Here is a 14538-nt window from a genome sequence, read left to right on the forward strand (position 1 = left end):
GATAAGAATTAACTAAAATATTATAATTGCAATTTACTAAAATTTTATAAAACTCAAATACAATTTTTTCAAATATTCAAAATAACTTCAACACAAAATAAAAATAGAGTATATAATAGGAGATATCCAACCTCAAATTAAAGTACCGCCTTCCGCTCTTTTAAAGACTTGAATTCATCAATAATTGAATCAGTGCTAAAGTGGTCAACTATTTCTTTTTCAATGTAAAGCATCATATTGTCAGCAAGAAATTCATCCTCCATTTTATTGCGCAATCTTGTCTTGATTATCTTCATTGCTGAGAATGATCTTTCTGTAATAGCTGTAGAAACCGGAAGAGTTAAGATAAGACGAATTAGTCGATCAATCAAATAATATGTATCCGCCTTCCCTGTCTTTTTTAGAGCTTCACACAATTCAGACATAGTTGACAAGCGATTTAAATCTGGATGACCAACAACATCAAGATGAAAGTGTTGAAGTTGATATCTCAAACTAATTTTCTCATGCTCACTAAAATCCGTAGGATAGTATTTATTTACAAGAGCACATATATTATTCATATCAAATGCTTTGTAAATATCCTTAGGAACCAAACTGTTGCTTAGACTTAAAAGCTCCATTGTTTGCTCACAAAATCTATGATTCAATTCCTGTAGTTGTTGATCAATTGTAACACAAAAGAGATTCACTCTAAAATGTTGACCCACTGTGATGTAATCCATTTGATGACGTGCACGACCATCACGCTCTATATAAACAGCATTACAATCAGGGGAATCAATATCATGTTCTTCACAAAACAATATCACATCTTTCAATAAATCATCCCACCCATCATCTCTCAACTTTTGAATTAATGTCTTTGTAGTGGAGACTAACTGCATAACATTAAGTATATCTTGAGATTTCTGTTGTAAAGCTTGACACAAACGATCCGTAATTCCCATAAGCTCTCTCATCATGTGCAAAATTAATGTGAACTCAAATGATTTCATAAACTTATAAGCAGCATTAGCATCCCCACGTGTAGCATAACTCCTTCCATTTTTTCTAATATCCTTAAGAACCACACAAGTTGGATTATGCAAATCTATCATACTACGAACAGAAGAGAAATGTGAGCTCCAACGTGTATCTCCGGCTCGTTTCAAAGTGCCAATCTGGTTTTGTCCTTTACCACTATCAAGCTCACCAATCTCTAACAAATTTGAAATCTCCTCTAATATGGCATCTTGCAATTCATCATGGCGCTTGCTAGAGGAACATACACCATTGACAATAAGAGTCAAGTGTGAAAAGAAATCATGAACAGTAAAAACTTCTCTTGAAGCAGCAACCAAAGCAAGTTGTAATCTATGTGCAAAACAATGTATGTAATAGGCATAAGGACAATCCTTGAGAAATAGTGCCTGCAATCCATTCCACTCCCCTCTCATATTACTAGCACCATCATACCCCTGCCCACGAATATCTGAAACATTTAGACCATGTCGAGAAAGAACATCACAAATTGCATTTTTAAGAGTGATCGCCATAGTGTCTTTAACATGCACAAGCTCAAAAAATCGTTCTTGAATACACCCATTTTTATCCACAAACCTCAAGATAATAGCCATTTGCTCCCTCAAAGATTCATCACTCGATTCATCAACAATTATGCAAAATTTAGAATTCCCAATCTCTTCTCGAATATAACTTTTCGCTTTACTAGACATGATATGCAAAATTTCCTTTTGAATTGAATGAGAAGTATACTTTGAATTATATGGAGCATTCTCTAATACAACTTTTGCAAGTTCATCATTGTATGATGCTAAGAGTTTTACCATTTCAAGAAAGTTACCTCTATTTTTCGATCCAAGTGATTCATCATGGCCTCTAAAAGAACAAGCTTGAAATGCGAGCCAACGAATAGAATCAATAGAGCTCTTGAGACGAAGTCTATTTTGGATGACTTGATCGGCACACTGCACATTAAGAACACTTCTGATGTGAATTGATTGATTGAACAAGTCTTGAGAAGATCTCAAAGCATTATTGTGAGGGGAACAAGGACTATCTCCAATATGAATAAGAAAAGCACATTTCTTTCCGGAATTGACCTTTCTCCATGCTTTAAATCCCTTTCTAGTAAAGACGTCAGCTCCGGGATGCCCACTTGGTTTTTTACAAAACAAGTAACAAAGTAAACAATAAGCAGCATCATTAGTTGGAGAATACTCTAGCCATGAAGGGAACATTTTAAACCAAGATGCTTGAAATCGTCTTGGATATTTATCTCCATTAAGGGGATACTTTTCCACTTGGCATTGATAGGGACCCCAATTAAGATAAGCTCTTCGAACTTCATCTCTTTGATTTACTGGATATTCCCAAATTTGGAGACGTTTACCGGGATCACGTTCTAAACAATTGATATCAAATTCTTCCATGGTGACATTTTGAATCTTGTGAGGTTGCTCATTTGGTTGAACTTGAATTGTTTGATCACCGAAAGCTCGCTCCTCGAGTGTCGATGTTGAAGCTATACAATTTTCATTTTCATCGGGAATTTTCCTTTTGAAAAATGCATCGATTTTCTTATGTTTGACCATTATATAGCTCCTAAAAAATACACAAATAATCAATCTCACTTTTCAAATAATCAATCACACATTCACACTTAAATTAAATATAATAAAATCTAAAAATCAAACTAAATTTAACTTGGCTTTTAAAATATCAAACATTAAATTTATAGTTTATAGGTAGAAAACACACCATCACATAAAACCAATTTAGAAATGAAATTATTAAAGTAAATCAGGAAGCAATATTTTGTTTGTTCATGAAAGTAATGTGAAGTCAAGATTAAATAAAGAACTTTGTTTTTTGATGAAGACAAATCTCTAAATAACAAGAAGGCAAAGATGAGTTGTTAAAGTTAAAATATCAATGATCAAGGCTTTGGAATCAAGCTTGCACTTCAAGAAGGTATAATGACTATAATTACATTCTCTAAAGTCTTAGATGCTCAAGAAATCAACCAACCATTGCATAGACCATCCATGATAGTAGCAAACATTTGCAAAATCTTTTATTCAAGTTTTACACTGGGTAAATCGATTTACCATATCATGAAATCGATTTGCCACTGTCTTAAAACATTTCCAGAAGCAAAAATTCACTTTTTGCACTATGGAAATCGATTTACCTAAAGAGGAAATTGATTTCCCACTGTTTGTTTTTGAAATTTTGTTAACGTTACATGCATGAAATCGATTTCATGCTTAGGGAAATCGATTTCCCCTGTACGTTTTTTGAAAAACAGCAGCATTTCATAGCACCTTTCCACACACCTTTTCATGGAAACATTTCCTTTAATCTTGGCAATTGTTCATGATTAATCTACAGAAACTTATGATATTTCAAGGGGTGTTATGAACATCTATATATACTCAAAATTTCAAATTAATTCTTCACCTCTTCCAATCAAAAACTCTTAGAAATTTTCAGAAATTCACATTGTTATTCTTCAATCTTTTTCAAGATATTTTCTACACACTTTCATATCATCCAAATCAGAAAATATTTTGAGCAATCTATTACTTTAAAGAATTGTGAATTGTTATCATTGGAAGGGAAGATCAATCAAGAGATTGATACATTGTTCTACTATTCAAACTCTTATACAAAATCAAATACTTGTTGTATTCTTGTTATCCAGGATTGTTGGAAACAAGTTAGACACTTTGAGAGGATTGTTCTCATAAGTGGTCTTAGTGAAAAATCCAAGAGGATTGTTCTTGGTCCAAGAGGATTGTTCTTGGTGTTTGGTTAGGCTTGTACAAGATACCAATTATATTGAAATCTCTTACTGCGTAAGGGGACTGGAGTACTCTCGGTTTGTGAGGGGAACCAGGATATATCCTTGTGTCATTTATTTTTCTGCACTTTACATTTTTAGTAACATCACCATAAACCAGAAAAATAATCACTTTACATCATAAAACCGAAAAAGTTATAAAGTACCTAATTCACCCCCCTCTTAGGCATATCTGATACTTACATTTGGCATCAGAGCAAGTTATAGGTAACTTGTTCCTAAAGATCCAGAATGGCTTCCGCAAATCAAAGACCGGTTTTCAAAGATGGTGGTTCTAACAACAAGCCTCCATTGTTTTGTGGTGAATATTTTGACTTTTGGAAAATCCAAATGAAGGCTCATCTAGAAGCACAAGGAGAAGAAATTTGGGAGGCTGTCCTACAAGGTCCTCATGTTCCTACAACGGTCGTTAATGGTGTTGGATCGGAGAAACCTAAAGCGTCATGGGATGATAATGATAGAAAAAGGGTTCTTGCTGACAAAAAGGCGATCAGTCTTCTTCATGGTGCTCTTAGTATGGATGAATTCTTCCGAATATCAACATGTACAACATCAAAGGAAATTTGGGATACTCTTGTAGAAACTCATGAAGGTACCGCTGAAGTTAAAAGATCAAGGTTGAATACTTTAAGCCAAGAGTACGAACTGTTTAGAATGAAGCCCGGAGAAACTATTCTCGATTTGCAAAAACGATTCGTACATTTGACAAATCACTTGAAGGCACTTGGTAAGACTCTTACTACCGAAGAACTTAATCTTAAAGTGCTCAGATCTTTGACAAGTGAGTGGCAACCAAAAGTGACGGCGATATCCGAAAAGAAGAATTTATCAAAACTTACTTCCGCAACACTATTTGGAAAACTTCAAGAATATGAGACAGAACTTGGAAGATTGGAAAAGCATGAGAACTTAGAGAAGAAATCCAAAGGCATTGCATTAAAAGTAGATTCAAAGGAAAGCAAAATGAAAGATATATCGGATGAAGATGAAAACTTCATGCTTCTTGTAAAAAGGTTAGGCAAATTTTTTGGTAATAAAAATAATATTGATAATGCTAACTTTGTCAAAAGGAAGAAATTCTCAAAGCATAAGGATAAAGAAGCATCCACCTCATCACAAGAAGTAACATGCTATGAATGTGGGAAACAAGGATACATAATGCCGGAGTGTCCAAAACTTTCTAAGAAGAATGGATTCAAAGGCAAGAAGGAATTCAAAAAGAAAAGGGCCTACATAGCATGGGAAGATAATGAAGTAAGTTCTTCATCGGACTCCGATAGTGACGAAAGTGCAAATCTAGCATTGATGGCATCACACCACTCCGATGATGAAGAAGGCGAGGTTAGTTACGATGATTCTCTTTTTAATAATGGTGCACAAGGTGCAATAAATGAATTGTTAAATGAGTGTAAAATTCTTTATAAAACTATCTCATCTCAAAAGAAGATGATATCATCTTTAGAAGAGAAGGTTAAGATAATTGAAGAAGAACATAAAGATGACAAAGAAAAAATGATTAGTGTTCAAGAAGATAATGTTGCATGCAAGAATTGTGAATCACTTTCGTTCCAAATTGTCCAATTAAAACGTGTTTTAGAAAGATATGAAAAAGGGCAAATTGGATTGGAAAATGTTCTTAGCACACAAAGATACTCCAATGATAAGAGCGGACTTGGTTTCTCTAAATTTGATAAACCAACATCCAACAAGACTATCTTTGTCAAAGCTAGTAACCAACCAATTCAAGAGAAAGTGATCAAGCCTAAAGTAATGCAACATTATCCTAAAAGGAAGAACTTTATTAAGAAGAAATCTTATCCTCCTAGATATAGAAGTAACTTTGAACCTACTTGTTTTTATTGTGGTATTATTGGTCACACACCCAATGCTTGTTATGTAAGGAACTTTAGTGTTCCTAGTGGACATTATGTATGGGTGAAGAAAGGAACTAACTATGATGGACCCAAAGCCACTTGGGTACCTAATAAAACTTAATTTGTTTTGTAGGCATGCTTGAAGACCACTTCAAACCTATGGTATCTAGATAGTGGTTGTTCAAAGCATATGACGGGTGACTTAAACCAATTTTCAGATCTAAAGTTAAAGGCCAAAGGTTTTGTCACTTATGGAGACAACAATAAGGGAAGAATTCTTGGCAAAGGCAAAGTTGGTGCACCACCTTTCACATCCATTGAAGATGTTCTTTATGTTGAAGGACTAAAGCATAATCTTCTAAGCATTAGCCAACTTTGTGACAAAGGCTTCAAGATAAAATTCACTAAGGAAGAATGCTTGATCATCGATGAAGTCACCAATGAGGTAAAACTCAAAGGTACAAGAATTAATAACATTTTTATGATTTCTTTAAATGATTTATCTTTGAAAGTAAAATGTCTTTTGGTAAACAATAATGAATCATGGTTATGGCATAAAAGAGCAGCCCATATTCATATGGATCATTTAAATAAGTTAACCAAACATGATCTTGTTATTGGCTTACCTAAGATAAAGTTTGTCAAAGATAAACTATGTGATGCATGTCAAAAGGGAAAGCAAACCAAATCATCTTTCAAACCAAAGAATGTGGTGACTACAACAAGACCACTTCAATTGTTGCATATGGATCTATTTGGTCCATCAAGGACAAGAAGCTTCGGAGGTAATGTATACGCTTTAGTTATTGTTGATGATTATTCTAGATATTCTTGGACTTTGTTTCTTGTGCAGAAAAGTGATGCTTTTAGAGCCTTTAAGAAGTATGCAAAATAAATCCAAAATGAAAAATCATTAAAGATTGTATCCATAAGAAGTGATCATGGTGGAGAGTTTCAAAATGCATCGTTTGAAGAATTTTGTGAAGAACATGGTATCTCTCATAATTTTTCAGCACCAAGAACTCCACAACAAAATGGAGTAGTTGAAAGGAAAAATAGGTTTCTAGTGGAACTTGCAAGAACAATGCTTAGTGATGCAAATCTTCCTAAATATTTTTGGGCGGATGCGGTTAGTACGGCATGTTATGTTGGAAATCGAGTAATTATTAGACCTATCTTAAAGAAGACTCCATATGAACTCTTCAAAGGAAGAAAGCCAAACATTGCTCACTTTCATATTTTTGGATGTAAGTGCTTTGTTCTCAACAATGACAAAGACAATCTTGGTAAGTTTGATGAGAAATCCGACGAAGGTATATTTCTTGGTTATTCTCTTTCTAGTAAAGCATATAGAATTTATAATAAAAGAACTTTAACTATTGAAGAATCCATGCATGTATCTTTTGATGAGACTAACACTTCCAAAGAGGAAATAGTTGTTTGTGATGATGATGATCCTTTAGATTTACCCCCGGAAGAACCTTCAAATGATACAATTGTGAAGGCACCGGAAGAACTTTCAAATGATACAATTGTGAAGGCACCGGAAGTTCAACAAGAAAGTGTTCAACAAGAAAGTGTACAACAAGAATCAAACACCAATAATCTACCAAAAGAATGGAGAACTCATAGAGATCATCCTATTGATAAAGTTATTGGTGATATTAGTCAAGGAGTTGCAACAAGATTAAATCTCAAAGATGCTTGCTTACACATGGCTTTTGTTTCTCAAATTGAACCTTCCAAAGTTGATGAAGCCTTAGGAGACGATCAATGGATAAATGCAATGCAAGAAGAATTGAATCAATTCGAGAGAAATCAAGTTTGGGAACTTGTGCCTAGACCAAGTAATAAACACATCATAGGTACTCGATGGGTGTTTAAGAACAAACTTGATGAGAATGGTATAATTGTTCGAAACAAAGCAAGATTGGTGGCCCAAGGTTACAATCAAGAAGAAGGAATCGACTTTGAAGAAACATTTGCTCCGGTTGCAAGGTTAGAAGCTATTCGTCTTTTACTTGCTTATGCATGTTCATTAAATTTTCAACTTTATCAAATGGACGTCAAGAGCGCATTCTTGAATGGCTACATCAATGAAGAAGTCTATGTCAAACAACCCCCGGGATTTGAATACTTCAAGAATCCTACACATGTCTTTAAGTTGAAAAAGGCTCTTTATGGCTTAAAGCAAGCACCAAGAGCATGGTATGATAGACTTAGCAATTTTTTGTGTGAAAAGGGTTTCGAAAAGGGTAAGGTTGATAAAACTTTGTTCATTAAGAAAATCAAGAGTAACACTTTATTGGTTCAAGTCTATGCTGATGATATCATTTTTGGATCGACTAACAAAGAAATGTGTGAGGAATTCTCATTGATGATGCAAGGAGAATTCGAGATGTCTATGATGGGAAAGATGAACTACTTTCTTGGACTACAAATTAAGCAGCTCAAAGATGGAATCTTTATCAATCAATCCAAATACTGTAAAGAATTATTGAAGAAGTTTGATATGGATAATTGTAAAGCAATGAATACTCCAATGGGCTCCGGTACATATGTTGATCAAGATGAATCCTGTATTCCAATTGATATTACTAAGTATCGAGGTATGATTGGTTCTTTATTATATTTGACGGCAAGCCGTCCTGACATAATGTTTAGTGTTTGTCTTTGTGCTCGCTTCCAAGCAAATCCAAAGGAATCACATCTTATGGCGGTTAAAAGGATCATGAAGTATCTCAAAGGAACAACCAATGTTGGCTTATGGTATCCAAAAGGTAGTGTCTGTAATTTAATTGGTTATTTTGACGCGGATTATGCAGGATGTAAAACAGATCGTAAAAGCACAAGTGGTACTTGTCATATTCTTGGAAGTGCATTAGTATCATGGGCTTGTAAAAAGCAAGCATGTGTTGCTCTTAGCACGGCCGAAGCAGAATACATAGCAGCAGGTAGTTGTTGTGCACAAATTCTTTGGCTTAAGCAACAACTTCGTGACTACGGACTTGATTTCGGATGCATTCCTCTTCGATGCGACAATACAAGTGCTATCAATATTACAAAGAATCCAGTCATGCATTCAAGAACCAAACACATAGACATTCGACATCATTTTCTTCGCGATCATGTGCTTAAAGGAGATGTTGAAGTCACTTTTGTAGATACTCATAATCAATTTGCAGATATCTTCACCAAGCCTCTTGCAAAAGAACCTTTTTACAAAATTCGAAGAGAACTTGGAATTTTGGATGAAAAAGACACATAGATTTCTCACTTCATGTTTCTCCGTCAAAAATTTCTAAGGTGCACATGGTGTCTTATCTCATCTAATCTTCTTACAAATGATTTCACAATGTCTCTACTTCTACACCATTCCTTTAAGTGTTTTAGATGTTTACAATACATAAAAATATGTGAAAATTATATTTTTTCTATGAGTAAATCGATTTCATTTGATGGTAAATCGATTTACTACTGTAACAGTAGCTTAGTGTTTTGTGTTTTTCATTTTTTGGCTTGGGGAAATCGATTTCACCCCATGGTAAATCGATTTGATGCTGTACGTATGCCTCTGTTTTCATTTTTTTGGCTTGGGGAAATCGATTTCACCCCATGGTAAATCGATTTGATGCTGTAAGTTTGCTTCTGTTTTCACTTTTTGACTTGGGTAAATCGATTTCACCCCATGGTAAATCGATTTCTTACTGTATATTTTCAGATTTTTTTTCTTAAATGTTGGTCCAATAACATTGTCACACCTCCTCTCTCTCCCTCATAAAAGCAACAAATTTTGTCTCTCATCTTCCATAACCCTAGCAGCCGAAAATTGGTGAGTGGGTGCTCTCCAAAAACCCAAAATTTCCTCTTCTCCAAAACACTCTCAAACTCCATTAAACCTTATTCTCATCTTCAACAAACTTTCATCCATGTCTTCAAGAGTAAAGAGGAAAGCTTCAGCCACTGAGAAAGGGAAGAACAAAGCTTCATCTTCTTCCATAGATACTCCAAACATCTTCCATGGCCATCCTTCAAAGGAATTAGAAAGGTACCAAAAGTTTTATCAATCAAAAATTGTCCAAACTCCAAAATATGGTGCACTCTCTACTTTTCCTACTCAATGTTTTAGTTTTCAAGAAACATTAACTTCATTAGGTTTGGGTCCTCTTATTGCATCCTCTGGACCATATTATCCGGATTTAGTTAGAATGTTCTATTGTAATATTCGTTCGGATAATAATAAGTTTGTTACAAATGTAAGAGGGAAAAACATAGTTTTGCATCCTAAGAAACTTGGTAGAATTTTGGATATCCCTTATGTTGGTAGCTCTCTATATGATCCAGATATTGAAGAGTGGCAAGGATATCATAAGAGAGAATTTTATTTTGGCTTAAGTAGGATAACGGAAGAAGAATATAATGCTAAAAGGGTTGAAACTTCAAAAGATTTTTGGAGTGCTGGAAATTTTGCTATTAATGATAGATTGCTTCATTATGCTTTGGTCTATATCTTGCTACCTCGAAATGGAAATCATTGCAACATTACCGATATGGAAATGCAAGTGTTATATGCAATCAAGAATGGTATCTCTCTCAATTGGTCTAGCCTCATTTTACACCATATGTTGTGTCACACTCAAAAGATTAAGTCTCTTCCATATGCTTGGTTCATAACTCGTATTTTGGAACATTTTGGGGTTTCTTTTGATGATGTTGGTTATCATCTTATGGATACTAGAAGTCATAAGTTCTCTATTAAAAGTGTGGATAAGCGGATGGGTGTTCTTTATGATCCAGAAACACAAACGATTTCATATCTTAATAATGAAGGAAATCAAGTTAATGTTCAAGAAGATTTTGGTCATGAAGAAGCCCAAGACAATATTGGTGATGAAGAAGTTCCTCCTCATGCTCAAGATGGTCCAAGTAATCAAGAGGTGATAAATTTTATGACTCAACAATTTGCAACACTCAACACCTCAATCAACAACCAATGGAACTCTATCAATGAATCCACCACAACCCGGATCAATGATTTTCGCTATGATGTGAATCAACAATTCTCTTACCTTTACTCTCATCTCCACATTCCACCATATGATCCAAATAACCCGGCTGTCCCTACTCCATTAGCTCCACCTATTCAAACTCAATTTCCCTACCAAGGACCAAACTACTTCAACAACAACAACACCAACAATTAGATGGACCAATCTTGATATGTTGTTCTTGTTTGTTCTTTTAGTATTGTGTCACTCTATGTTTCTTATATTGTTTATTTATATTTCATGTTAAACTTCTTAAAATTTTATGTGGTTTGTAAGGTACTTGTTACCATAACTTTATTATCTTGTTTGTTCTACTTGTTTGAATGCATGTGTTTGTTATGATGAATGATGTTCTATTTGCCACTATTACTATCTTTCACCCATCTTTCCCTTCTTTTTGATAATGACAAAGGGGGAGAAAGGTGTTATACTTGTTTGTATGTTTATAAATTTCCTAAGGTACAAATGATACAAATTTCTCCAAATTTCTCCAAGTAGCACAAGTACACACTAAGGGGGAGCTATATATCTTAGGGGGAGAAATTATTTCAAGAAATGTCAAAACATCAAGAGGATTATTTGTCATCATCAAAAAGGGGGAGAATGTGAAGTCAAGATTAAATAAAGAACTTTGTTTTTTGATGAAGACAAATCTCTAAATAACAAGAAGGCAAATATGAGTTGTTAAAGTTAAAATATCAATGATCAAGGCTTTGGAATCAAGCTTGCACTTCAAGAAGGTATAATGACTATAATTACATTCTCTAAAGTCTTAGATGCTCAAGAAATCAACCAACCATTGCATAGACCATCCATGATAGTAGCAAACATTTGCAAAATCTTTTATTCAAGTTTTACACTGGGTAAATCGATTTACCATATCATGAAATCGATTTGCCACTGTCTTAAAACATTTCCAGAAGCAAAAATTCACTTTTTGCACTATGGAAATCGATTTACCTAAAGAGGAAATCGATTTCCCACTGTTTGTTTTTGAAATTTTGTTAACGTTACATGCATGAAATCGATTTCATGCTTAGGGAAATCGATTTCCCCTGTACGTTTTTTGAAAAACAGCGGCATTTCATAGCACCTTTCCACACACCTTTTCATGGAAACATTTCCTTTAATCTTGGCAATTGTTCATGATTAATCTACAGAAACTTATGATATTTCAAGGGGTGTTATGAACATCTATATATACTCAAAATTTCAAATTAATTCTTCACCTCTTCCAATCAAAAACTCTTAGAAATTTTCAGAAATTCACATTGTTATTCTTCAATCTTTTTCAAGATATTTTCTACACACTTTCATATCATCCAAATCAGAAAATATTTTGAGCAATCTATTACTTTAAAGAATTGTGAATTGTTATCATTGGAAGGGAAGATCAATCAAGAGATTGATACATTGTTCTACTATTCAAACTCTTATACAAAATCAAATACTTGTTGTATTCTTGTTATCCAGGATTGTTGGAAACAAGTTAGACACTTTGAGAGGATTGTTCTCATAAGTGGTCTTAGTGAAAAATCCAAGAGGATTGTTCTTGGTCCAAGAGGATTGTTCTTGGTGTTTGGTTAGGCTTGTACAAGATACCAATTATATTGAAATCTCTTACTGCGTAAGGGGACTGGAGTACTCTCGGTTTGTGAGGGGAACCAGGATATATCCTTGTGTCATTTATTTTTCTGCACTTTACATTTTTAGTAACATCACCATAAACCAGAAAAATAATCACTTTACATCATAAAACCGAAAAAGTTATAAAGTACCTAATTCACCCCCCCCTCTTAGGCATATCTGATACTTACAAGTAAAAGATAACACAAATTTAAATACAAAAGCTTAAAGCCATGAATAACCATGAAAAAAAATGTCACTGTTTGTTCATGGATGAAGAACACTTTATAATAAGAATAGCAGTGAATAAAGTTGTCGAAATTGTTGTTGAAGTTGAAGGTGTTATCGAAGTCGTAGATGTTGTCGAAGTCGAAGCCGTAAACAAAGACAAAGTCGGAGCTGTTGAAGTGGTTGTCGAAGTCGAAGCTGTTGTTGTCAAACTCGAACCGTTGTCACCGTTAAAGCTATGAACAAACAATTTTGTTATCGTCGTCGCCGTAGAAATAATGGATATCTTTGTTTGGTTTTTTATTTGTGGAAAAGGAAGAAAAGGAAAAGCTTTTCAGTCTTGCAGAAACAATAGCTTTAGAAGTTTCTTTGAAAGATGAAGTGTAACAGTGTCGTGCCGTGTAGAAGTTGTAGCATATGCATATGGAACTGTGCAAAATGAAAAGTAAAAATTTGGAACGTTATACTTGCTGCATGTTAGTGTAATAATGGCTTACTTCAATTTTTTATTTATTTATTTAAACCGACGTCGTTTACGGTATTAAAAAAAAATTAAAAAAAGTGAGGGGTGCTGCTGCACCTACCCGCACCCCTATAGATCCGCCACTGCCTCTTTGAAATCTAGAGATTGACGTCGAAACTGAATACACAGGAGACGCTGAACTCAATTTCTGATTTTGTCCTAGAATTTGAGCCATTTCTTGTACAAACGCTCGAAGTTGTCAATCTTAATTAGAAATCTGTTAACCGGCTTGACTAACAGACTAAACTTATGCTTCGACAATAAGGTTTAATTTCTTAGACCCAAAGTCGAATCTCTGAGTAGGAAGAAAAAGCTAAAGACAAAGATAGGCTGGCAACCCTTTAGGCAAACATGTTAACCCGGACTCCGCGGATGAATTGGTTGTAGATGAAGATTGAAGCAACGGAGAAGGAGAAGGCTGGAATTAATGTTTCTGAATTGGCTTCTGTCAAAGAGGAATTAGTCAAAGAAGCCAATGCTGGAATCGGACACGCGAAGATTGCTCGTGACTAGGAAAAGGAAGTGAACACGCTGAAGGCTAAGGATACCATAAATGATAGGCGGATTCGGCATGTCAGATTACGTTTTGAACAAATGAAAGAAAGAGTTGAACTCTTAAACTTATGTACTCTGATTAATTGTATCAATGATTTTTCTATTTTAACCTTTATATTTAATACCATTTTAGCATTACTTCATTTCGCGCATTATTATTTTGTCATTCGAATTTCTTGTAGCATAGGCTTGTACTTCTTCAAGTATTTTCCATTTACTCTTAGAGTTCAACTATCAGGACTTAATTCCTCAATTTCATAAGCGTTATTTGAAAACACTTGGTTAATTTGAAATAGTCCTTCCTAGTTTAGTTAATAATAATAATAACAATAGAAATTTTATATTTAGAAAATATAAATAAATATTTTCTTTAAATAGCCTAAAATAATTTGGAAAGGTTTTTTAGTTTATTTATTTTTAAAAGAAAAATATTTATAATTATAAGGAGAGATATTTTTACTCAGAATAAATTATTATAACTTATTCCATATTTTCACGATTAATTTTTTTCAATTTAATAGTTGAAAATAATAAATAATAGTTTTCTCTCTACATTTAATTATTTATTATTTGTAACCATTAGATTAAAAATGATAAATGACCAAGATATAGAGTAAGTTATAATAACTTATTATTGGAGTAAGAATATCCCTCGTCTATTATTTATCAAATTTTTAATAATCAGATAATTTGATCCTCAATTTTAAATTTTTTCAAGATTTTAGTCTCATCTTATGTCAGTACTTAGTGATGATATGTCATAACTTAGTGATGATATGTCATATCGACATAATTCAAATTTAGTCATTTATAATT

The 14538-nt window shown here is 33.9% G+C and overlaps 1 protein-coding gene across 1 annotated transcript; it reads right to left on the minus strand.

Annotated features, from left to right (window-relative positions):
• Positions 1–137: 137 nt before the first annotated feature.
• LOC131626573 (uncharacterized) lies at positions 138–2597 on the minus strand. The gene has a single exon (XM_058897393.1). The coding sequence runs from the start codon at positions 2595–2597 to the stop codon at positions 138–140; it is 2460 nt and encodes an 819-aa protein (XP_058753376.1).
• Between the last annotated feature and the right edge of the window lie 11941 nt (positions 2598–14538).

The sequence above is a fragment of the Vicia villosa genome, unplaced genomic scaffold (assembly GCF_029867415.1).
Source record: "Vicia villosa cultivar HV-30 ecotype Madison, WI unplaced genomic scaffold, Vvil1.0 ctg.000306F_1_1, whole genome shotgun sequence".
Taxonomy (NCBI): Eukaryota; Viridiplantae; Streptophyta; class Magnoliopsida; order Fabales; family Fabaceae; genus Vicia; species Vicia villosa.